Source organism: Nomascus leucogenys, chromosome 19 (assembly GCF_006542625.1).
Source record: "Nomascus leucogenys isolate Asia chromosome 19, Asia_NLE_v1, whole genome shotgun sequence".
In the NCBI taxonomy this organism is placed as follows: Eukaryota; Metazoa; Chordata; class Mammalia; order Primates; family Hylobatidae; genus Nomascus; species Nomascus leucogenys.
The window spans coordinates 61,249,496-61,274,770 of NC_044399.1; the positions used below are offsets into that span (position 1 = coordinate 61,249,496).

Consider the following 25,275-nt stretch of genomic DNA (forward strand, 5'->3'; position numbering starts at 1 on the left):
GAATGGTGTGAACCTGGGAGGCGGAGCTTGCAGTGAGCCAAGATCACGCCACTGCACTCCAGCCTGGGCGACAGAGCGAGACTTCATCTCAAAAACAAACAAACAAACAAAAAAAAACACAATTATGGTGATTCTTCACTTTTTAAAACATAACAATTCCATGCTTTTTTCCCTCATGTATAATTTTTGTATTACACATTTATCAGCCCCAGATTAAAACTATAATGAACTAGAGACAACCTAAGATCTGTGCCCAGAAATTGACAATGACCAGAAAACCATAAAAACTTAGAAAGGTAGGTCTGTGGAAAAGAATGGCTATTTTACAGCCCAGAAAGTATATTTTAAAATTAGATTTGTTGATACAGCATTCTCATGCTTTTAGAAGGCTTAATTGCTAACAAATGTATCTATTTATATCTATGGTCATTTAAATTACTATGAAGTAATTTTTTTAAATGCACTAAAATGTTCTTCATATTTTACTGAGTTTCTACATTTCTTTTCAATACAATACTGTATTATTATTTATAATACTATATTAAAATTCATTATCACTTCTACTAGTGGTCCTCTGCTTTTTGTATGTTTTTCTCATCAACAAGAATTTCTTAAATAAGAAAATGTACCTGCCTTGCTTATTCTGAGTAAATATAATGATTGTAGTTTATCACTATTTAAAATATGCTGCCCTTTATATTTTTTTAATTCCAAATTATCATTCGATAAAATGCAATAAGTTATGTTTATAGTGCTACGTGCTAAAACAGTCATGTGTTGGCCGGGCGCAGTGGCTCACGCCTGTCATCCCAGCACTTTGGGAGGCCGAAGCAGGCGGATCACGAGGTCAGGAGATCAAGACCATCCTGACTAACACGGTGAAACCCCGTCTCTACTAAAAATACAAAAAATTAGCCGGGTGTGGTGGCGGGCGCCTGTAGTCCCAGCTACTCGGGAGTCTGAGGCAGGAGAATGGCGTGAATCCGGGAGGCGGAGTTTGCAGTGAGCCGAGATCATGCAGGTACCACTGCACTCCAGCCTGGGCGACAGAGCAAGACTCTGTCTCAAAAAAACTAAAACAAAAGCAGTCATGTGTTACACATGCTTTCTCTTGTAACTAAAAGTCATGTAACTCAAGACAGCCAGAGTTAGGCAATAAAGACTGGAATAAGCAGGCACAGTGTTTCTCTTTTCAAAGCTAACTGGGGCTGGGCGCAGTGGCTCATGCCTATAATCCCAACACTTTGGGAGGCTGTGGCGGGCGGATCACTTGAGGTCAGGAGTTCAATACCAGCCTGGTCAACATGGTGAAACCCTGTCTCTACTAAAGATACAAAAATTAGCCAGGCACGGCGGCACATGCCTGTAGTCTCAGCTACTTGGGAGGCTGAGGCAGGAGAATGGCTTGAACCCAGGCGGCGGAGGTTGCAGTGAGGAGCCAAGATTGCACCACTGCTCTCCAGCCTGGGCAACAGTGAGACTCCATCTCAAAAAAACAAAACAAAACAAAAAAACGCTAACTGGAGTACTCATTAGCACCTTGTCCAAACCAAATCTATGTTGAACAAATAGATGCAAGACAGACATTCTTATTTCAAAATATACACAGTTTACCTTCATTAGAAAAGCAGTGTTCCCTACTTCACTACAAGTTAATTCCAGTTTCTTCTTAATTTTATGATCATCGGGTATATAATCATTTCCACATATATTCTGAATAAAGGGAAAATGTTATTCTTTGATACACAGGGGAAACAACAGATTGATGAATATAACACCTCAGAATCACTGAGGAAGTAGAAGGGATACGACACTATATACCAAACACCCCACTTTCTTTGACATCAGGATGTTCACCAGAATCATCCAACTTTATTCTGTTTTGAAGCAATCATTGGCACTTCAACAAATGAAATTAAAACTTTGTTCAGCTATTTTAAAACAACAAGCAAAAACCAAACAAAAGTAAAATCTAATCTTACACAAATCTTTGGGATATTATTTTGTCCATCTTCTCTTTGAGTTGGACTCAAGGAATGTGATCTCATTCGGAGCTTCCCAGTGTACTGTTCCCTGCTAAGAGACCAAAATAATCACAATCACCATTTGGAGAATTCAGAGGACACAGAGTATTAGAATCTAGGATTACCATTTTTTTTCCCTTGGAAATGAGATGATAGTTTGTATTAACAATGATGTTCCATAGCCGGGCGTGGTGGCGAGTGCCTGTAATCCCAGCTACTTGGGAGGCTGAGGCAAGGAGAATCACTTGAACCTGGGAGGCAGAGGTTGCAGTGAGCTGAGATTGTGCCACTGCACTCCAGCCTGGGAGACAGTGCGAGACTCATCTCAAACAACAACAACAACAACAAAAAAAAAAAAAATACACACACACAAAATGATGTTCCACATCAAAAAAAAAAAGGAAAAGAAATACAAATAACCATTTTATTTATATTTCATTTCATTTAAATTATAAGAGGTTATATAAATGCCACAGACTTGCTTATGCAAATGCTATTTTTAAGTCAGACTATAATAAATCACCTGTATTTAAATCTTTTCTCCTCCTTTCCCATTTTCCCAAATGTAAAAAGAGAGAAAATGAAGCATATATTCTACGGGAAGAATACTGTTTTATGGTCAGCAAACTTGGTTGGATTCACGTTCCACATCAACATGAAGCCTTAAAATATATAAAATAACAAAACCTTCACGTAGTTTAAAGTTTTAATTAATTTGAAAGCATGTCAGAAACCACAGATATATCAAAGTCTTCTATTTAAAAACACACCATGTTGATTTAGGTAAAATGTGAAATGCAGAGTAAGTAGGAAACAAGTTTAAATCGACTTCATCAAAAAGACTCTTCTCTAATATAAATATCATGTAAAATACATTCTTAAATGGCCTCCTTTAGCCTGGAGTCTCTCTTATATGATTTTATTCAAACCACTTCAGTGAAAGTTCCATGATTATGAACACCTATTCTCTGAACAACTGCTTCAAGATACATTAAATGGAAAATAACCATTATACAACGAATTAAAGTCACTAACATTCAACTGCAAACCATATCAGGATTTCCTTCACGAACTGTGACCTATGCTAAGTATTTCCAAAAGACAGAATATTAATTCAGAAGACAATATTAAAATGAATGTATTTTGTAACTAAAACTGATAGAATAACATTCCTTAGACTAGTTAATAAGTAACGTAAAATGGCTGAAAAAGCTGTTTTAAAGAGAGCTGCTTATTTTTTATACCCCTATTCTGTATCATAAACATCCAAATAGTTAAAAGCAAATGAGAAAAATGGGCAAAGTTAATATTTTGAGTATAATTATACCAGTCAATGTGCATCAGCTGATATAAGCATTTAAAACTCTATCAGGAGAGGTAACCTGATATGTCATACTAAGCAGTGGCCTATTCTTCTTTAAGAATAGATTAAATAATCATAAAAAGATCTATACTTAAAAATTGAAAAATGCTTAATACTAAAATTCTTCTCATAAAAAAATACTAATTTAAAAAGGAGCCTGAAATATTTATCTATTTATTGCACAGGGTTGCATACATAAAACAACACACCCTCTTGATTCACTTGTAGCTGTCCTTCTGTACCAAACTCTTTACCCTCACAATAAATTTTCAAAAATGTTATTGCATCCATGCTCTAACTTGTCATATATTTTTCAATCAACTACAATATGACTTGCATTCATCCCAAAAGTGCTATAACTAAAGTCATCAACAGTCTCCTAGACACTCAAGCAAATGAGTCATAATCTGTCCTTAATTTAGTTGATGTCACTAAAACATTAGAGACAGTAGTTTAAAGATGCTGAATTCAATGGCTCCATAAAACCATTCTCTGGCCAGGTGCAGTAGCTCACAACTGTAATCCCAGCACTTTGGGAGGCCAAGGTCAGCCTATTGCTTAAACTCAGGAGTTTGAGACCAGCCTGGGCAACATGTGACAAAAAGTAGTCAGTCGGGCGTGGTGGTACATGCCTGTGGTCCCAGCTACTTGGGAGGCTAAGGTAGGAGGATCACTTGAGGCCTGTGGGAGGTTGAGGCTACAGTGAGCTGTGACTGTTCCACTGCACTCTAGCCTGGGTGACAGAGTGAGACCCTGTCTAAAAACAAACGAACAAATAAAAACTATTTTTCCATGGTTCTCGTCCTATCATTCAGAGATCCCCTTCACAATAACCTTCACTAGCTTTCTTTGCCCATCCATACATGCTGTGATCCCAGAGTTCTGTGTCTAATTTATTTTAATTTTACATGCTTTCTCTGGATGATCCAATGTATTAGTTTTTCAAATAATAAGTTTTGCTTACAAAATCTACATCTGTAGTCCAAATTTCTCTCTTGGCCTCCAAACCCATTACAAATACAAATTGAATAGCCCTACTTCCAATTCAACATGTCCATTATTATTAACTAAACTTATTATGTTACCCCTAATACGTGCACCAATGAAGGCCAAGTAATGGAGAGGCATTGTGGAAGCCAGCTTCTTGTGAGGGCATTTGAGTCAACTGAAGGAGAAGGTCGGTATCATTGTTAAAATCTGGCTGACACAAGAAAAACAGGACATTAGGTACAGAAGTTTCATTTTCTGCCATAAGACTGTCTCCAGCTGGAAACAACTTAAACTCTAAGTAAGTACAAAGGCTGAAATTCAGTGATGGCGCTGGTGGTCTGGGTGAACAGTGAAAACAGAAAGTGGGAGAAAAGTTCAACCTTAAAAGCCTTTTTATGAATAACAAGTGCCACACACCACACAGAACAGCAACTCCTGGTGCTTATAAGGACAACCTACGACTGGTACAGGGGACCTGATCACAGTGAGCTCATAATATGGTACTTGTGTCAAGCAGAAAAGCGGTATTGTGCCTCAATTAATTTCAGGATGCCAAAACCAACATGGAAAGAAAAAATTCAGTACATTTGTAACATTCCCTGACATGCCCTTTACTCTTAAGCCATAAAACTAGGAGAATATAAATTTTCCCTTTCACTTTTTGCTAATGAGAAAATATTTCAACAGGAATTCACAAACACTCTCAAAGTATCAATGCTGATTCTTAATACTAGAAAAATATAAACTTATCCTTGTACAGATAAAGAAATAAGGAATGATATTTTATATATATATATATATATATATATATATATATATATATATATATATATAAAGATACAAAAGCCTAAAGGAAGACCAATCAAATGTCCTCCTGTAAAAGAAAATTACTTTAGGGGGTGATGTCAGCAAGACTCTCCTTCTCTCAATGGACACATAAATTCAACAACAATACATGGACCAAAATTCCCTTTGTGAGACATCCAGAGACCAGATGAGAGGCTCCTGTACCCCAGGCAAGCATGAAACCAACCACACTGAAGCCACTAGTAAAATTTGTGGAATCCTCTTGCGCCATAAGCAAGGTTACTTAAGGGACTTGTTGCTGTCTTGCCTGAATCTTAGCTCTGACAGGAAAAGGTCCCAGGTTGGGAACTGCTGAGAACAAAGCCTCCGGTTTGGACTAGTATGCAGTAACTGACCATAGCCCCTCCCACCAGCTCAGAAATAGCAGGTGGAAACTCCCAGTCCCAACCTCTCCCTGGGGAAGGAAAAAGCTGAAGCATCTGTCCAACATTCTGGCTTTTGGAAGGGGCTGCCTAAGGGACAGGATTCTGCAAGTACTCACAGGACTAGTATTCTCTAAATGCCTGGGGACCACTAAGAACAAAGGTGGTGGTTTGGACTAGTAAGCACTCACGGCCAGAGCTCCTACCCCTGGCTCAGCATGACACAATTAGAAAAACTCATGGTCCACAGCTTCTCCCTGGGGAGGGAAAGAGAAGACTAAAGCATATATCCAACATTCAGACTCTTGGGGGACTGCCCAAGGAACTTGTTTCTGTCTCATCTGTCTTGAAGCACTGGTGGGATGCAGCATAAACTAAGTGCCTAGGGGCAGCTGAAAATAAAAAAGCAAGTAATAACCAAAAAAGGATTGAGCCAGTGTGCTACTAGCTCCAGAAGGCCCATAGTACAAGACACAGAATAAGAAGGAATAAGAGATTATGATCTCCTAAAAACAGAAACCAGCAAATCCCACTATTTAGAAATTTACACACCGAAGTCCAGAGAAGACATATCCACAGAAAAAGTTTATGAGGACTCCATAATCTCTACTCAGGCCAATTCCTGAAGGTCTGCCCCTGTACAAAGCCAATCCATAAAGACTGGAAGAAGTGGCTGTTTTTCAAATATGCAGACATTAATACAAAGGGTCAAGGAAAATGAAAAATGGCCCAAAGAAAGTAACAAAATAAATCTTCAGAAACCAACCCCAAAGAAATGAAGGTAAATGGATTAGCTGGTAAGAATTAAAAATAACCATAATCAAAATATTCAATAAGCTTAGGATAAATTATGCATAAACAAAATGAGTATTTTAACAAACAAAATATTTTTAAAAAGAAAAATTTGAAGGCTGAAGAATACAATAACTGAACTAAAAATTTAACTAAAGGGGCTCAACAGCAGCCTTGATCAAGTACAAGAAAGAATCAGTAAACTCAAAGACAGGACATTTGAAATTATAGATTCCACAGAGCAAAAATGTTTTTAAAAGACATAAGAAACTTATGAGACACTATCAAGCAGGCCAATTTACATATTACTAAAGTCAGAGACAGAGACGAGAGAGAAAAGCAGTAAGCTTATTTAAAGAACTAATCTAAGGAGAAAAATGGACATCCAGATTTATGAAGCTCAAAGAATCCCAAGTAGGTTGAATGTAAGGAGATCTACACCAGGACACATTATAATCAAATTGCCAAAAGTCAAAGACAAAGAATTTTGAAATCAAAAAGAGAAAGGCAACTCACTACATACAAAGGAGACTCATAAAACTGTAAAAGGATTTTTCAACAGAAACTTATGGGCCAGGAGAGAATGGGATGATATATTCAAATTACTGAAAGAGAAAAACTGCCAGTCAAGGATATTAGTATATACCATGCAAATCTGTCCTTTAAAAATGAAAGAGAGATACAGTCCCAGACAAACAAAAGTTGAAGGAGTTCATCACCACTACACTTGACTTAAAAGAAATTCTAAAGGGAGTTCTTCAAGTTGAAATGAAAGGACACTAGTTAGTGGCATGAAAACACATGAAAATATGAAACTCACTGATAAAAGTAATTATATATAAAATACAGATTACTCTATTGATATAATAGTGGTGCATAAATCATTTTCAACTTCAACATAAAAATGAAAAGATGAAAATCTTAAAAATAACTATAACTGTTACCGAAACACAAGGAGTCCAGTCTAGGTCCCACTGCTCACTGCACAGAAAGCCAATCAATGAGACAATGAGTATTGCTAGGGAAGAAGGCTTTATTTGGGCACTGAAGCCAAGGATATGGGAGATCAGTATCAAATCCATCTCCTCGCCCAACTAAAATTAGTTTATATAGAGGGAAGAAATGTTAACTACCTGTGGGAAAACAGGAATTAGGGAGTGGTAAGGAAGCGGAGTTCGTCAACAGGAAGCAGATGGTTGGTCAGGCAATCATGATAGGTGAGGGGTCTGGCATAACATTGTCTAGATGCAGTGATTTGGTAAGTTTCAGTTCCTTGATACTATCTGGAATACGTGACGGTTGGTTTCCAGAGAAAGGAACTCAAATAAGACAACCGTTAAGTTTCTCCAGTGTTAAGACTGGGTGGGTTAACTTCTGTGTTTATTCAAAAAAACCATAAACATCCATTTTATGGGACAACTTGGATGGTTTCATACCACAAAATCATTTGTTAATGAATACAGCATATTAAAAGGTGAAAACTGGGACATTAATAACAAAGTGTGTGAGTGAGTAAAAGTATTGAATTTTTTAATGCAATCGAAGTTATCAGCTTAAAATAGGTTGTTACAACTATAAGATGATTTATGTAAGCCTTATGGTAACACAAATTCTTTAAATATAGTAGGTACACAAAATATTTTTTAAAAATCAAAGCAAACCACAACAACAACAAACAAATCATCAGATCACAAAGAAATATAAGGAAGAAATGAACAAAGGAACTATATAACAGTCAGAAAGCAATTAACAAAATGACTTTTTTTTTTTTTTTTTGAGACAGAGTCTGGCTCTATCACTAGGCTGGAGTGCAGTGGCGCAATCTCGGCTCACTGCAAACTCTGCCTCCTGGGTTCACACCATTCTCCTGCCTCGGCCTCCCGAGTAGCTGGGACTACAGGCGCCCGCCACCGCACCTAGCTAATTTTTTGTATTTTTAGTAGAGACGAGGTTTCACCGTGTTAGCCAGGATGGTCTCAATCTCCTGACCTCATGATCCACCCGCCTCGGCCTCCCAAAGTGCTGGGATTACAGGCTTGAGCCACCACGCCCAGCCCAAAATGACTTATTAAGTCCACAAATGTGTGAAAATGAAACAACAAATTCTCATCAATCAACGAGTCAAATCAGAAAGCAAAATAAAGGAAACTAGAAAATATCTTGAGACAAATGAAAACAAAAACACAACATACCAAAATGTGTAGGTTTCAGTGAAAGCAGTGCTAAGAGGAAAATTTACTACTGTAAAAGCTTATATTAAAAAAGAAAAAAACTCTAACAACCTAGATGTACACCTTAAGGAACTAAAAAAAGAACAAACTAAACTCAAAGCCAGCAGAAGGAAGTAAATATTAATAGTAAGGATTAGGGCAGGGATAAAACAGAAAATAGAAAAACAACAGAGAAAATGAAACTAAGAGTTGATTTACTGAAATGATCAACAAAATTGAAAAACCTTTGGCTACACAGAATAAGAAAAAAGGAGAGAAGACTAAACAACTAAAATCTGAAATGAAAGATAAGACATTACACTCAATTTAACAGAAATAAAAAGAATGACTGGGTGCAGTGGCTCATGCCTGTAATCCCAACACTTTGGGAGGCTGAGGCAGGAGGACTGCTGGAGCCCAGTAGTACATGAGCAGCCTCAGCAACATAGTGAGCCTCATTTCTACAAAAAATAATAATAATAAAAATTAGCTGGATGTGGTGGCACACACCTGAGGTCCCAGCTACTTGGGAAGATGAGGTAGGATTGCTTCAGCCCAAAAGGTCAAGGCTGCAGTGAGCAGTGATTGCACCACTGTGCTCCAGCCCAGGTGACAGAGTGAGAACCTATCTCAAGAGAAAAAAAAAAAAGTACTAAAAAGAACTGTAAGAAAGTACTAAGAGCAACAGTATGCCAATGTATTGGATAACCCAGATGAGATGAGCAAATTACTTGAAATGCAAAACTTACCAAGATTGAATCATGAAGAACAGAAATATGAACAGACCAATAATTAGTAAGGAAACTGAATCAGTAATTAAAAATCTCCCAACCAAGAAAAGCCCAGAACCAGATGACTTCACTGGTGAATTCTACCAAACATTTGAGAAGTAATGCCAATCCTCCTCAAACCCATTCAAAACCCTGAAGAAGAGGGAATACGCCCAAATTCATTTTACAAAGCCAGCATTACCCTGATACCAAAACCAGACAAAGACACTACAATAAAGGAAAATTACAAGCCAATATACCTGAAGAACATAGATGCAAAAATCCTCAACAAAATACTAGCAAACTGAATTCCATGGCACATTAAAAGAATCATATACCATAATCAAGTGGGATTTATCCCTAAGATGCCAGGATGGTACAATATATGCTAAACAATAAATGTGATACCCCACATTAACAGAATGAAGAATAGAGATTGTATGATCATTTGGATCGATGCAGAAAGAGTATGACAAAATTCAACATTCTTTTATGATAAAAACTCAATAAATTCAGTACAGAAGGAATGTACATCAAAATAATAAAATGCATATATGACAAAGCCCATACCTAGCATAATACTCGAACAGTGAAAAGCTAAAAAAAGCTTTTTCTCTAAGATCAAGAACAAGGCAAGAAGGCTCACTGTCACCACCTATTAAATAGTACAGCAGTCCTAGCCAGAGTAGTCAGGCAAGAAAAAGGCGTTCAAAATCAGAAAGTAAAAAGGAAAATGGTTTATATTTGCAGATGACATAATCGTATATGCAGAAAACCCTAAAGACTGCATTAAATAACTATTTAAACTAATAAATGAATTCAGTAAAATTTCAGGATACAAAACCAACATACAAAAATCGGTAGCACTTCTTTACACTAACAATGAATTATCCTAAAAGAAATCAAGAGAGCAATCCCATTTACTGTTATTTTTGCTCTTGTTGCCCAGGCTGGGGTGCAATGGTGCAATCTTGGCTCACTGCAACCTCCACCTCCTGGGTTCAAGCAATTCTCCTGCCTCCCCGAGTGGCTGGCATTACAGGCACACACCACTATGCCTGGCTAATATTTTTTTATTTTTATTTTTAGTAGAGTTGGGGTTTCACGATGTTGGTCAGGCTGGTCTCAAACTCCTGACCTCAAGTGATCTGCCCACCTCAGCCTCCCAAAGTGCTGGGATTACAGGCGTGAGCCACCGTGCCCAGCCCTAAGTTCATTCTTTAAGGCTCTTTTCCATATAATCTTGATGAGCATTGTGAGTACTATTTCTTTATTGCTTCTCCAGTTTCTATTTCCTCTTGGAATACATATTATCTCTGTATTGGGGATTTTGAATCTATATTCTTCATCTCTTACACTTCCATTAGTTATAGCCATGTTTTTATTTTTTTCTTTTGTTTTCTCAGAGAACTTTTTGAGCTGGTTTTCTAATTCACTGAGTTGATTTTCTGTAATATTTAATCTGCTGTTTTCTGTTTCCATCGTGATTTTCAGATTTACTAATCATGTTTTTCAATTGTAAGCACATTTTTATCATCAGACTGTTCATCCCCTTTTCACATATGAAATGTCTGCTTGAATCATATTGAAAACAAAAATTAAATAAACATTTTAGAAATTTCCCTTTTTAAAAATAGTTTTTTTCTTTTATTTATTGTGGTAAAAATACGCAACATGAGATCTACTTAAGATTTTAAGTGTACAGCACAGTATTGCAGCTCTCATCAGTGTTGTGCAGCAGACTTCTAGAACGTTTTCATTTTCTGTAGCTGAAATTTTATATGCATTGAACAGCAACTCCCCATTTTCCCTGTCTGTAAGCCCCTGGCAGCTACCATTCTACTCTCTTCTTCTATGCAGCTACCATTCTACTCTCCTCTTCTATGCAGCTACCATTCTACTCTCCTCTTCTATGCAGCTACCATTCTACTCTCCTCTTCTATAAGTTTGACTACTGTATAGTATTTATTCTATTGTGATTGGCTATTTAACTCAGCAAAAGTCCTCCAGCTTCATCTATCTTGTCACATATGATAGCATTTCATTTTATTAATGTTGAATAATATTCTGTTTTATGTATATACCATGTTTTGTTAATCCATTCATTTGTAGATGAACATATAGGTTGTTTCCACATCCTGACTATTGTGAATAATGCTGCAGTGAACACAGGAGTACAGACAGCTTTTTAAGATCCTGATTTCATTTTCTTTAGCTTTATACCCAGAAGAGGGATTTGCTGAATCATAAGGTAGTTCTATTTTTGATTTGTTGAGGAACTTCCATACTGTTTTTCATAATTGCTATATCAATTTATGCTCCTACAAAGAGTGGACAAAGATTCCCTTTTCTCCAAATCCTGGACAACACTTGATAACTTTTTTTTGATAACAGTCATTCTAACAGGTGTGAGTGATATCTCATGTGGCTTCGATTTGCATTTTGCTGATGATTCGTAATGTTGAACATGTTATATATCGTATGTCCACTTTGGAGAAACGTGTATTCAAGTTCTTTGCCCATTTTAAAATTGGGTTGTTTTGGGGCAGTTGAGTACTTCATATAGATTGAATATTAACCTATTATCACATATGTGGCTTGCAAATATTTTATCTGATTCTGTAGCTTGTCTCTTCACTCTGTTGATTGTTTGCTGTGCAGGAGATTTTTAAGTTGATAAAATCCCATTTGTCTATCTTTGCTTTAGTTGCCTGTGTTTTGGGGTTATATCTAAGAAGTTATTGCCTAGACCAATGTCAAGAAGTTTTCCCCCTGTGTTTTCTTCTAGTCGTTTAGAGCTTCAGATCTTATGTTTAAGTCTTTAATCCATTTCTAGTTGATTTTTGTGTATGGTGCAAGATGAGGGCCAAATTTTCTTTTTCTGCATGTGGACTTCCGGTTTTCCTAACACCATTTATTGAAGTGATTATCCATTAACCATTGTGTGTTCTTGGCACCTTTGTGAAAGATCAGTTGACTGTAAATGCGTGGGTTTATTTCTGGGCTCTTTATTTTGTTCCATTGGTCTATATGTCTGTCTTTATGCCAGTATTATACTGTTTCAATTACCATAGATTTGTAATACACTTTGAAATCAGGAAGCATCATTTCTCCAGCTTTGTTCTTCTTGCTCAAGATTGCTTTGGCTATTTGGGGTCTTTTGTGATTCCATACGAATTTTCGGATTTTTTATTGCTGTGAAAAAAGCCATTGGAGTTTTGATAGGGATTGCATTGAATTTGTAGATTGCTTTGTGTATGGACATTTTAACAATATTAATTCTTCCAATCCATGAGCACAGGATATCTTTCCATTTCAGTTTTTTTCATTGATGTTTTATAGTTTTCAGTGTATAGATCTTTTACACCTTTGGTTAAATTTATTCCTAGGTATTTTATTTGATTTTTGTTGCCAAATGGATTATTTTAGCTGTGTATGAAACAGAAGAAATCAAGAGAAATGAAGTAGAGAAGACAAGGCTCAGATTTCAAGCAGGGTCCAGAGATATATTCAGATGCCCAACATAGGAAATTTAAGATGGTAAAAGCAAATTATTTTTCATTCTCAGCTTCTTCCACTAGTAAAAGCTCTGAAGGAAGAAACAATCCGAGGGCAAAGATCAAATCCAAGGTTTTGCCAGTAAAATATGGACTCAGGATCAAAATTTCAAGGACACAACTTTAAACACTTGGTTAAGACCTCAGAAAGATTTGGGCAATGCCTGAAAAAAGGAAAACAAAAAGGCTTCTAAACGTTTCCATGTTGTACCTCTTAGAAGCTCTCTGACAGATAAGAGGGATTCTAAGAATCATAAGGGTGTTGTACCACAGCATCCTGATTCCTGGACCAAAACAGAGAAAGTCTGTCTCAAAGAAATTTGTGAATATGGTGTTTGTCTAATGGAATGGATTACAATTTGATACACAGAAAGCTGCAAAATTTTTAAAGGAATTATAGCTTCATTTGAAAGAGTTCAAGATGAAAATATGCATTTGGTTCCCCGAATTCATACAAACAGAAAGCAGGCTGAAAAAACTATTCAGCTGAAAGCAAATTATTTCTTATGGTAACAGAAAGATAGCTCAGAGGGAAGAGCCAAGATCATGAAAAACAGAGCAAACAGCCATGAAGAACCACTCCCAAGAAGCAGCACTAAGACCTATCATGAAACGGGCAACAAATGCCTGGCTAGATTTCAGAACTGCTATAAACTATCATTGCAATCTGCCTCCCATTTCTCTGCTCTTTGAATGGGAAAGTTTACTGCAGTTCTCCGGTCCCTCTCTCACCATTGTTGGCTGTGCAGGTGTGTGGGAAAGAATAATGTCTTCCTTTAGTTCACAGGTTCAGGCTGAAAGAAGCCACACAATGGAAGACTCAGCCACACCTGTACCTGATTTTTATTGTTTATTGAGGTATAGCTTGCATACAATAAAACCATATCCTTGTAAAATGCAGAGTTTGATGAGTTTTGACAAAAGTACATGTCACCACCACAATATACATATTATTTCCATCACACCCAAAAATTCTTTGAGCCTGAGAGGTAAGAGTCAACTTACCTCTTCCTCCAATTCCAGACAAGCAGTATTTTCGAGAGTCTCATATGTATGAAATTAAACAGTATGTACATGTTTATGTCTGGCTTGACCTGGCCAAGAATATTTCTGAGATTTCTCCATGTTGTTGCACATATCAAAAGTTTATTATTGGCCAGGTGCGGTGGCTCATACCTGTAATCCCAGCACTTTGGGAGGCCAAGGCAGGCGGATCACCTGAGGTCAAGAGTTCAGGACCAGCCTGGCCAACATGATGAAACCCCATCTCTACTAAAAATACAAAATTTAGCCGGGCATGGTGCTGCATACTTGTAGTCTCAGCTACTCCAGAGGCTGAGGCAGGAGAATTGCTTGAACCCAGGAGGTGGAGGTTGCAGTAAGCTGAAATCACACCACTGCACTCCAGTGTGAGCAACAGCAAGGCTCCATCTCAAAAAAAAAAAAAGTTCATTATTGCTTTGTAGTACTCCATTATATACATAAACCATAATTTGCTTTTCTATTCATGTGTTGATGGACATTTAGATTGTTTACCCATTTGGGTTATTATGAATAAAGCTGCTATGAACATTCAAGTATTTATGTGGACATATGTTTTCATTTCTCTTTACCAAGTATCTAGGAATAGAATTGCTGGGTCACATGATAAGTTATCTTAAAATTTATAAGAAATAGCCAAACTGTTTTCCAGAGTGGTTGTACAATATTATACTCTCATCAACAGTGTATGAGACTTTCAGCTTCATCACCTCACCACCATACTTGGTTTTCTCAGTCTTTATAATTTTAGCCATTCTAATGGGTATGCAGTGGTATCACACTGTGCTTTATAATTTGCATTTCCCTGATAATGCTGTTGGCCATCTTTTCATGTATGTATACTAGCCATTTACATATTTTCTCTTGTGAAGTGTCTATAAACTCTTTTGCACATTAACTGGATTGTGTGCTCCCTTAAGTTGTAAGAATCCTTTATGTATTCTAGCCACAAGTCCTTTATCAGATATACGTGATGAAAATTTTTCTCCCATTCTGTACCCTGCCAGATAATTTTCCAAATGGTGCCTTTTTAAAAAAAAGTTTTGATAGTTCAGTTTGTAAATTTTTTCTTCATTGTTTTGTGTTTTTTTATCTTATTTTAGAAATCTTTGCCTATTCCAACATCACAGAGATTTCCTGTTTTCTTCTAGAAACTCTATACTTTCAGCATTTTCATTTAGGCCTATAACTCATTTCAGTTTTTCCCCAGTGGATATTCAGTTCTTACAGCATAATTTGATAAATTTATAAAAATTTGATAAACTTATAAAAATTTATAAAAATTTATAAAAATTTGATATACTTATAAAAATTTGATAAGTTTATAAAAATTTATAAAAATTTATTAAAATTGTTGTTTATAAAAATTTATTAAAATTGATAAATTTATAAAAATTTGATAAATTTATAAAAATTTATTAAAAATTTATAAATTTATAAATTTGATAAAAAGACCTTCCTTCCCTCAATTCCACTGCCATCTTTGTGGAAAATCAAATGGCCATGTATATGAGGGCTCACTTCTGGAATTTCTATTCTATTCTATAAATCTATCTATTTTTTCACCAATACTACTGTCTTCATTACTACAGCTTGATTTTAAGCCTAAAAATCAGGAAAGTGAAGTCCCCTAACTTTCTTTTCTTTTCTATAATTGCTTTCATTTCTCATGGATAATGAATCAGGCTGAGGAAGTTCCCTTCTATTCCTAATTTGCTGAGAGTTTTTATCATGGATGAGTGTTGCATCTTGTTATATGCTTTTTCTGTATCTAGTGAGATGATTATATTTCTATAACTATGATGAAATACATAAATTTTCAAATGTTAATCTCAAATTATTCAGAATATTCTCTCCATCTATTAATAGATCTGATTTGATAATTAAGAATTTTAAAATCTATGTTGATAAGGGAATGATGCTAGGTAGGTTTCTGTTCTTGTAAGGTCTTTGTCTTCTTTTGGAAGCAGAGAAATACTGACCTAACAAAATGACTTGGGAAGCATTCCCTCCTTCTCTATTTCATGTAGGAAAAAAAAAACTCAGGGAAGATTGATAAAATTTCTTCCATAAAAGCCTTAAAGAATTCACCAGTGATACCATCTGGGCTTAAGAGATTTGTGAGGTGGTTAATTATGAATTCAATTTCTTTGGTATATATAGAGCTATTCAGATTTCCCATTTCTTGAGTCAGTATTTAGTTTTTGTGTCTTTCAAGCAGTGTGTCTATTTCATCAACAATGTCACTGGTATAAAGTGATTTATAACATTCTCTTATCTTCTTAACATCTGTAGGATCTGTGTCAAGTCCCTTCTTTCATTCCTGATATTATTATATCTTCTTTTTAAAATATTTTATTATCAATTGTGGTAAAATACATATAACACAAAATTTACAGTCTTAATCATTTTTAAGCATACAGTTTAGCGGTATTAAGTATATTCACATTGTTGTGCAATAATCTCCACCATCTGTCTCCAGATTTCAACCTGAAAAACTGAAACTCTACAGTCATTAAACAATAACTCCCTATTCCCTGCTTCCCACTGCCCCTATAACCACCATTCTACTTTCCGTTTCTATGAATTTGACAACTTTAGAGACCTCATATAAGTTAAACAGTATTTGTCTTTTTGTGACTGGTTTATTCACTTAGCATACTGTCTTCAAGATTTATCCATGTTGTCCCATGTGACAAGACTTTCTTCCTTTTTAGGGCTGAATATTATTCATTCTAAATGTACCACATTTTGCTAATCTATTCATCTGTAGATAGACATTTATGTTGCTTCTACCTCCTGACTATTGCAAATAATGCTGCTATGAACATGAATATGCAAATATATCTTCAAGACCCAGCTTTCAATTCTTTTGGATGTAAAAAGAATTCCCAGAAGTGGGAATGCTCGAAAATGTAATTCTATTTTTAATTTTTTGAGGACTACCATGTCATTTCCAACAGCAGCTGTACCATTTTACATTCTTAGCAACAGTGCACAGGGTTCCAATTTCTCCACATTCTCACCAACACATTTTTTTCATAGTAGCCATCCTGATGGATGTAAGGTAACATCTCATCATAGTTTTGATTTTTATTTCCCTATGGTTAGCGATGTTGAGCAACTTTTCTTGTGTTTGTTGGCCTTTTTTTTTTTTTTTTTTGAGAAGGAGTCTCGCTCTTTCACCCAGGCTGGAGTGCAGTGGCGCAATCTCGGCTCACTGCAGGCTCCGCCCCCCGGGGTTCAGGCCATTCTCCTGCCTCAGCCTCCCGCGTCGCTGGGACTACAGGCGCCCGCTACCTCGCCCGGCTAATTTTTTGTATTTTTAGTAGAGACGGGGTTTCACCGTGTTAGCCAGGATGGTCTCGATCTCCTGACCTCGTGATCCGCCCGCCTCGGCCTCCCAAAGTGCTGGGATTACAGGCGTGAGCCACCGCGCCCAGCCTGGCCATTTTTATATTATCTTTGGGATACGTCTATTCAAGTCCTTTGCCCATCTTTTAATCTAGTTTTTTTTATTGTTGTTGAGATGAGTTCCTTATATATTCTGGATATTAACCCCTTTTCAAATACATGCTTTGCAAATATATTCTTCCATTCCATTGACTGCTTTTTCACTCAGTTGATTATGTCCTTTGATGTACAGTTTTTAATTTTGATGTACATAGTTTTCAATTTTGATGTAGTTCAATGTATCTATTTTTTATGTGTCTGTATATTTGGTCTCATATCCAAAAAAGAAATCACTGCCAAGACCAATGTCATAAAGCTTTTCCCTATGTTTCCCTATTATAGCTCTTATGTTTAGGTTTTTGATCCATTTTTAGTTAATTTATATATGATGCAAAGTGAGAGTCCAACTTAATTCTATTGCATTTGGATATCCTTTTTTCCCAACACCATTTGTGGAAATGACTGTCCTTTTACCACTGAATGGTCATAGCACCCTTATCGAAAATTATGTGACCATATATGTCAGGGTTTATTTCTGGGCTATTGTGTTCCATTGGTCTATATATTTGTCTTTATGCCAGTACCACACTGTTTTGATAATAGTGGCTTTGCAGCAAGTTTCCAAATCAGGAAGTGTAAGACCTCCAACTTTGTTTTTCTTCTAAATTTGTTTTAGCTACTCAATGTCCCAAGTGATTCCATATGAACTTCAGGATACTGTATTAGTCCGTTTTCACACTGCTGATAAAGACATACCCAGACTGGGGAGAAAAATAGGTTTAATGGACTCACAGTTCCACATGGCTGGGGAGGCCTCACAATCATGGCAGAAGGCAAAAGGCACTTCTTATATGGTGGCAGCAAGAGAAAATGAGAATCAAGAGAAAGGGTTTCCCCTTATAAAACCATCAGATCTCGTGAGACTTATTTACTACCACAAGAACAGTATGGAGGAAACAGCCATGATTCAATTATCTCCCACTGAGGCCCTCCCACAACATGTGAGAATTATGGGAGCTATAATTCAAGGTAAGATTTGGGTGGGGATACAACCTAACAATATCAGATGCATTTTTCTATTTCTGAAAAAAAATACACTGTTGGAATTTTGACAGAGATTGTATTGCATCTGTAGATCATCTTGGGTAGTATTAACAGCCTAATAATATTAAGTCTTCCAATCCATGAATACAGGATGTTTTTCATTCATTGGTGTTCTTTTAGATTCTTTCATCAAGGTTTTGTAGTTCTCAGTGTACAAGTCCTTCACCTCCTGAGGCTTATTCCTAAGTAATTTATTCTTTTTGATGCTATTGTAAATGAGATTATTCTCTTAATTTGCTTTTCAGATTGTTCATTGTTAGCATATGAAAATTTAATTAATTTTTTGCACTGATTTTGTATCCTGCAACTAAGCTAAATCCATTTGTTAGTTCTAACAGCTTTTGTGAAATCCTTAGGGTTTTCTACATATAAGCTTATGTCTGTGAACAAAGATAATTTTCCTTCTTCCTTTTCATTTTGGATGACTTTTTTTCTTTTTCTTGCGAATTGCCTGGCTGGTACCTCCAGTGCTATGTTGAATACACAAGACAAAAGACAGCATACTTTCTTTGTTCCTGATCTTAGAAGAAAAGCTTTCAGTCTTTCACTATAAGAAGAATATGTCTATAGGCTTTAAATAGATGGTGTTTATTGTGCTGAGGTAATTTCCTTATCTTCCCAATTTAAGTTTCTTCTTATCAAAAAAGGGAGTTAAACTTTGTGAAAAGATTTTTCTACATCAATTAAGATGACTGTGTGAGGATTTTCTCCTTTGATTCTGTTAATGCTAATGTAGTATATCACATTTACTGATTTTCATATGTGGAACCATTCTTGCAAGTTACGAATAAATCCCATTTGGTCATGATGTGTAAACCTTTAATGTGCTGTTGAATTCAGTTTACAAGTATTTTCCTGAGGCCTTTGCAGCAAATATTTGTCAGGATATTGGCCTATACTTTCCTTGTACCACCTTTGTCTAGTTTTAGTATCAACTTAATGCTGGCCTCACGTGATAAATTTATAAGTGTTTCCTCTTCAATGTTTTTGAAAAGTTTGAAGAAGGATTGGCATTAATTCTTCTTTAAACGTTTGGTAAATTCACCAGTGAAGCCACCTGGTCCCGAGTTTTTTGTCTGTTGAGAGATTTCTGATTACTGATTCAATCTGCTTACTAAAGGTCTGTTCAGATATTCTATTCTTCATAATTTAGTTTTGGTAGGTCATGTGTTGTGAAAAATTTGTCCATTTCACCTACATTATCAAATGTATTGACATATGGTTGCTCACAGTCCTCTCTTACAACCCTTTTTCTTTGTGTTAAATTTCTGATTTTAGTTAATGAGTCTTGTTTTTTTTTCTTATTCCATGTAGTTAAAAGTTTGCTTATTTTGCTGATCTTTTCAAAAACCCAACTCGTAGTTTCATTTTCTCTACTGTTTTTCTGTTTCATATGTTATTATTTCCTTCCGTTTGTTAGCTTTAGTAAGTTTAGTTTGTTCTTTTTCTAGTTCCTTAAGGTGTAAATTTAGTTTGTTTTTTTTTTTGTTTGTTTTTGTTTTTGTTTTTTTTGAGATGGAGTCTCATTCTGTCTTCTAGGCTGGAGTATAGTAGCGTGATCTCAGCTCACTGCAACCTCAGCCTCCCGGGTTTAAGTGATTCTCCTGCCTCAGCCTCCCGAGTAGCTGGGACTACAGGCGCATGCTATCACGTCCAGTTAATTTTTTTTTTTTTTTTAGTAGAGACACGGTTTCACCCGGTTAGCCAGGATGGTCTCGATCTCCTGACCTCATGATCCGCCTACCTCGGCCTCCCAAAGTGCTGGGATTACAGGCGTGAACCACTGCACCCAGCATTCTTTTTTTTTTTTTTTTTTTTTTTTTTTTTTTCTTTTTTAAGATGGAGTCTCACCGTGTCACCCAGGCTGGAGTGCAGTGGCACAATCTTGGCTCACTGCAAGCTCCACCTCCCAGGCTCCAGCAATTCTTGTGACTCAGCCTCCCAAGTAGATGGGACTACAGACATGTGCCACCATGCCCAACTAATTTTTTTTGTATTTTTACAATACAAAATACAATACAATACCCCTAGTAGAGACGGCGTTTCATCATGTTGGCCAGGCTGGTCTTGAATTCCTGACCTCAAGCGGTCTGCCTGCCTCAGCCTCCCAAACTGCCGGGATTATAGGCATGAGCCACCGCACCCAGCCACTGGAGTGTTCTTTACATATCTGTTAGGTTCAGCTGGTCTACTGAACTGTTCAAGTCCTCTATTTATTAACCTTCTGTCATTTGTTCTATCCGGCGTATTGAAGGTCCCCACACTGGGGTATGTGCATTCTACAGTTATTGGATGGGGTATTTTATAAATGTCAATTAGGCTGTGGTAGTTCAGAGTATTCCTCGAATCTTCTACATCCTTTTTGATTTTTTGGTCAGGTTGCTCCATCAATTCCCAAGAAAAGGAATAAATGCAATCATGTTTACGCATTTGTCTGTTTTTCCCTTTGGCACTATTAGTTTTTGCTTCATGTATTTTTGAAGCTCTTTTGTTTGCTAAATACACATTTATAATCATTATATCATGCTTATGAATAGACTCTTTACCATTACAAAATGACTATTTGTCTTATAATTTTTCCTTATTGTGAAGTCTATTTTATCTGATATTCAGTATAGCCATTCCAGCTTTTTCATGCTTGTTTCCATGATACATCTCTTTGCATCCTTTTACTTTCAACCTATTTATCTTTGTATTTAAAGTATATGTCTTATAAATAATATAAAGTTGGCTCTTGCTTCTTTTATCCAATCTAAAAATCATTGTCTTTGGCTTCCAGTGTTAAGTTCATTTATATTTAATGTAATTATTTATGGTTCTATTTAGTCTGTCATTTTGCTATTGGTTTTGTCACAGCTCTTCTTTGCTCCTCATTTTTCCTTCCCTGCCTTCTTTTATGTTCACTGAATATTTTATATTATTCCATTTTAATCCTTCTAGTTACACATCTTTCTAGCTATACCTAGCTATATGTCTTTTCATTATATGCTTAGTATTTGTTCTAAGTATGCGCTAGGCAACATCTAAGATGGCTCCCAATTTTCCCCAACTCCTGGTATGCATGCCCATGTGATATGTCCTTTCCCTTGAGTATAGTCTGGACCTAGAAACTTGCTTTTAATAAACAGAATCCGACAAAAGTGATAAGCTATCATTTCCAAGATTAGCTTACAAAAAGATTCTAGCTTCCATCATGCTTACCTCTCTCTTGCTCTCTTACTTGTTCACTTTGATGGAAGCCAGCTGCCATGCTGTAGGCTATCCTATAGTGAGGCCCGAATAGGAAAAAACTGAGAGAGACTTTTGGATGACGGCCAGCAAAGACTGAGGCCCTCAGAGCAATACCCCTGCAAGGACCTGAATCCTATTAACCATATTAGTGAGAATAGAAGTGGATTCTCCCCCAATCTAGACTTCAGTTGGGACCACAACCCCAGTCAATACTTTGTTTGCAACCTTATAGGAGAACCTAAGCCAGAAAACCCAGCTAAGCCATGTCCATGAGAAAAAAATAAAAAAAATTAAAAAATAAATGTTGCTTTAAACTGCTAAGATTTGGAGTAATTTGTAATGCAATTTCTCTTAGATGTTGCCTAGCACATACTTAGAACAAATACTAAGCATATAATTAAAAACATATAGCTAGAAAGACATGCAATAGATAACTGCAGATATCTGTATTATAGATAATACAGATTTTGGTATCTGAAAGCGAAGTACAGCCCAAGAATATGGAAACATCTTTGTGTGTAGTGTGCTAAAGACAGAGTTGATTTGAAGAGGTCATCAGTAGGAATTTGGAATTTGAGGATATTGCCAGTGGGGCTCAAGAGGAAGTAAGAAACCTGTTATTGGAAATGGGAAGAAGGGGGATCCTTTTTACCTAGAGATAGAAAGCTACACCATCATCTTCAGTAACATGAAAATTAGAAAATATGCTTGATGAACTAAGTGAGTAATATAGCTAAGAAGATTTACAAAGTATTTGCTATTGCTTTAAGTGCTGTTGCTCTTAGGTGCAAGAGTAGAGTAAAACTGAGTCAAGGAAAGTTAAAGAAAATGGAACTAAGACTTCATGGTTTTAAAAATTCTCGGCCTCTCTAGATGGCAAAACATCCTAAATTAAGAAAGTCCAAGCAAACTTTGGACACTGCATAGATATAAAGCCAACGGTATAAATGTAAAATATTTTGTGAAGATCGAAAAGATAAAAGATGGTGTATCTCAGAGTACTATGCATTCATCCACAGATCCCTTAAAAAGATTAAGAGTATGCCTGACAGATCCCCTCAATCAAACAAGAGGGCCTCTACAAAACTTAAGAATGACTTAACTAAGAAAATTCTACTACTTGCCTATCTGGATTTCAGAATTGTTATAAACTAGTGACTTTTTAGAAATGCCTGTAGAGGTTATCCTCTGCTTGGCCCATTGTATGTTGGGTGTGTTAGGAGCAGATAACTATTAGAACAGGCATTTCTTCAAAGAAGATATACAAATAGCCAATAAGCACATGATAAGATGCTCAGTGTCATTAGTCACTGGGGGAATGCAAATTAAAACCACAATGAGATACCACTGCATACCAACTAAAATGGACAAAATCAAAGCCACTGACAATACCAAGAGCTGATGAGGATGTGAAAAGACGAGAATACTCATGTGAAGAGACTGGAATATTGGTAATGGGGATATAAAATGGAACAGCCAGTTTGGAAAAGAGTTTGATGATTTTTTAAGTTAAAAATAAATTTACCACACAACCCACTCTTAGATATCTGTCCAAAAGAAATGAAAAACATATGTTCAAATAAAAATTTGCAATGAACGTCCAAAACAGCAACATTCATAATAGCCAAATACTGAAAACAATCCAAATATCCATTAACTAGTGAACGGATAAACAAAATGTGGTATACTCATCAATGAAATACCACTCAGAAACAAGAAGGAATGAACTACTGATACAAGAAACAATATGAACTTCAAAAACAATATTGTAAGTGGAAAAACTAGATACATAGGACTACATATTACCCATGAAATTTATAGAAAAGGCCAAAAAAAAGATAACTGTTTGCCTGGGGCTCTGGGTATAACTCCATATTATAAAGATACCAATTCCTCCTAATTTATCTATAGATTCAATGCATTCATAATAAAATATCTCAATAGGCACGTACACATGCACACATCACATTTATATGCAAGTAAAAACTGGTGAGCTAATCCTGAAATGTATATGGAAATGCAAAGAACCAAGAACAGCCAAGGCAATCTTGAGGAAGAAAAAGAAGGACCTACACTACACTATAAAATATCAAGATTTATTTTAAAGCTACAATATTAAGGCAGTGTAATATTAGCACATAGATAAACAGGCCAATGAAAGAAACTAGAAACCAGAAAAAACCTACACAAACAAGATCTCCTGGTTTACAAAAATGGTGCCAAGGGCTGGGCATGGGGGCTCACACCCGTAATCTCAGCACTTTGGGAGGCAGAGGTGGGTGGATTGCTTGATGTCAGGAGTTCGAGACCAGTCTGACCAACAGAATGAAACCCCATCTCTACTAAAAAAAAAAAATACAAAAATTAGACAGGCGTGGTGGTGCATGCCTATAATCCCAGCTACTCAGGAGGCTGAGGCAGTAGAATCTCTTGAACATAGGAGGCGGAGGTTGCAGTAAGCCAAGATCACGCCACTGCACTCTAGCCTAGCGACAGTGAGACTCCATCTCAAAAAAAAAAAGGGGGGGGGGGGCCAACTACAGCAGTGTGAATGACATTTAAAAATAATGCTAGGCTGGGCATGGTGGCTCATGTCTTTAATCTTTAGGCACTTTGGAAGGCCAAGATGGGCGGATCACTTGAGGCCAGGAGTTCACGACTAGCCTGGTTAACATTGTGAAACCCTGTCTCTACTAAAAATACAAAAATTAGCTAGGCGTGGTGGCGGGAGCCTGTAAAGCTCAGCTACTCAGAAGGCTGAGGCAGGACAATCACTTAAGCCCGGGAGGCAGAGGCTGCAGTGAGCCAAGATCGCGCCACTGCACTCCAGTCTAGGCGACAGAGCGAGACTTTGTCTAGAAAAAATAAATAAAATAAAAATAAAAATCATGCTAGATCAAACACATATCCATTGTGATAGAGGGAATTAGCCATGACCCCTACCTCACTTCATACATAAAAATCAATTCCAGATGTACCACATACCTAAATGAGAAAGGTAAAATAAGAAGCTTCTAGAAAATAACATAGATGAGTACTCTCTGATCTTGTAACAGGCGAGGTAAGAAATCTCAAACAGGAAACAAAAAACACAACAACAGAGTCAACTGACAAAACTATATTAAAATTAATAACATTCAACAGAAGATACCAGTTGCTATGGTTTGTCTGCTCCAAAACTCATGTTTAAATTTAACTGCCATTATAACAATATTAAGAGGTATGACCTTTAAGAGGTGGTTAGGCCATGAAGGCTTTGCTCTCATAAATAATTATTGCCAAAGTGGATTAGTTATAGAAGGGCTAGTTAGGCCCACTTCTCTTTCTCCCTCCCTCCCTCTCTCTTTCTTTCTCTTCTCACTTTCTGCCATAGGATGATACAACAAGAAGGTCCTCATCAGATGCCAGTACCTTGATACTGGATTTCTGAGCCTCCAGAACTGTGAGTCAGGGCCGAATAGAAACAGCTCCAGTCAGCAGCTCCCAGTGAAATCAATGCAGAAGGCGGCTG

General features: G+C 36.6%; 1 protein-coding gene across 6 annotated transcripts in view; it reads right to left on the minus strand.

Moving 5' to 3' along the window:
* CEP112 (centrosomal protein 112) overlaps nucleotides 1–25,275 on the minus strand; it is a 556,849-nt gene that overhangs the window by 494,192 nt on the left and 37,382 nt on the right. For 5 of the 6 annotated variants that reach the window (XM_030800677.1, XM_030800675.1, XM_030800674.1 and 2 more), the window contains exon 5: nucleotides 1,983–2,076. In XM_030800677.1, coding sequence (XP_030656537.1) covers nucleotides 1,983–2,076 — 94 coding nt within the window. Of the gene's footprint in view, nucleotides 1–1,614; nucleotides 1,714–1,982; nucleotides 2,077–25,275 lie in introns of all 6 variants that reach the window. The other variant, XM_030800679.1, reaches the window with a different exon arrangement.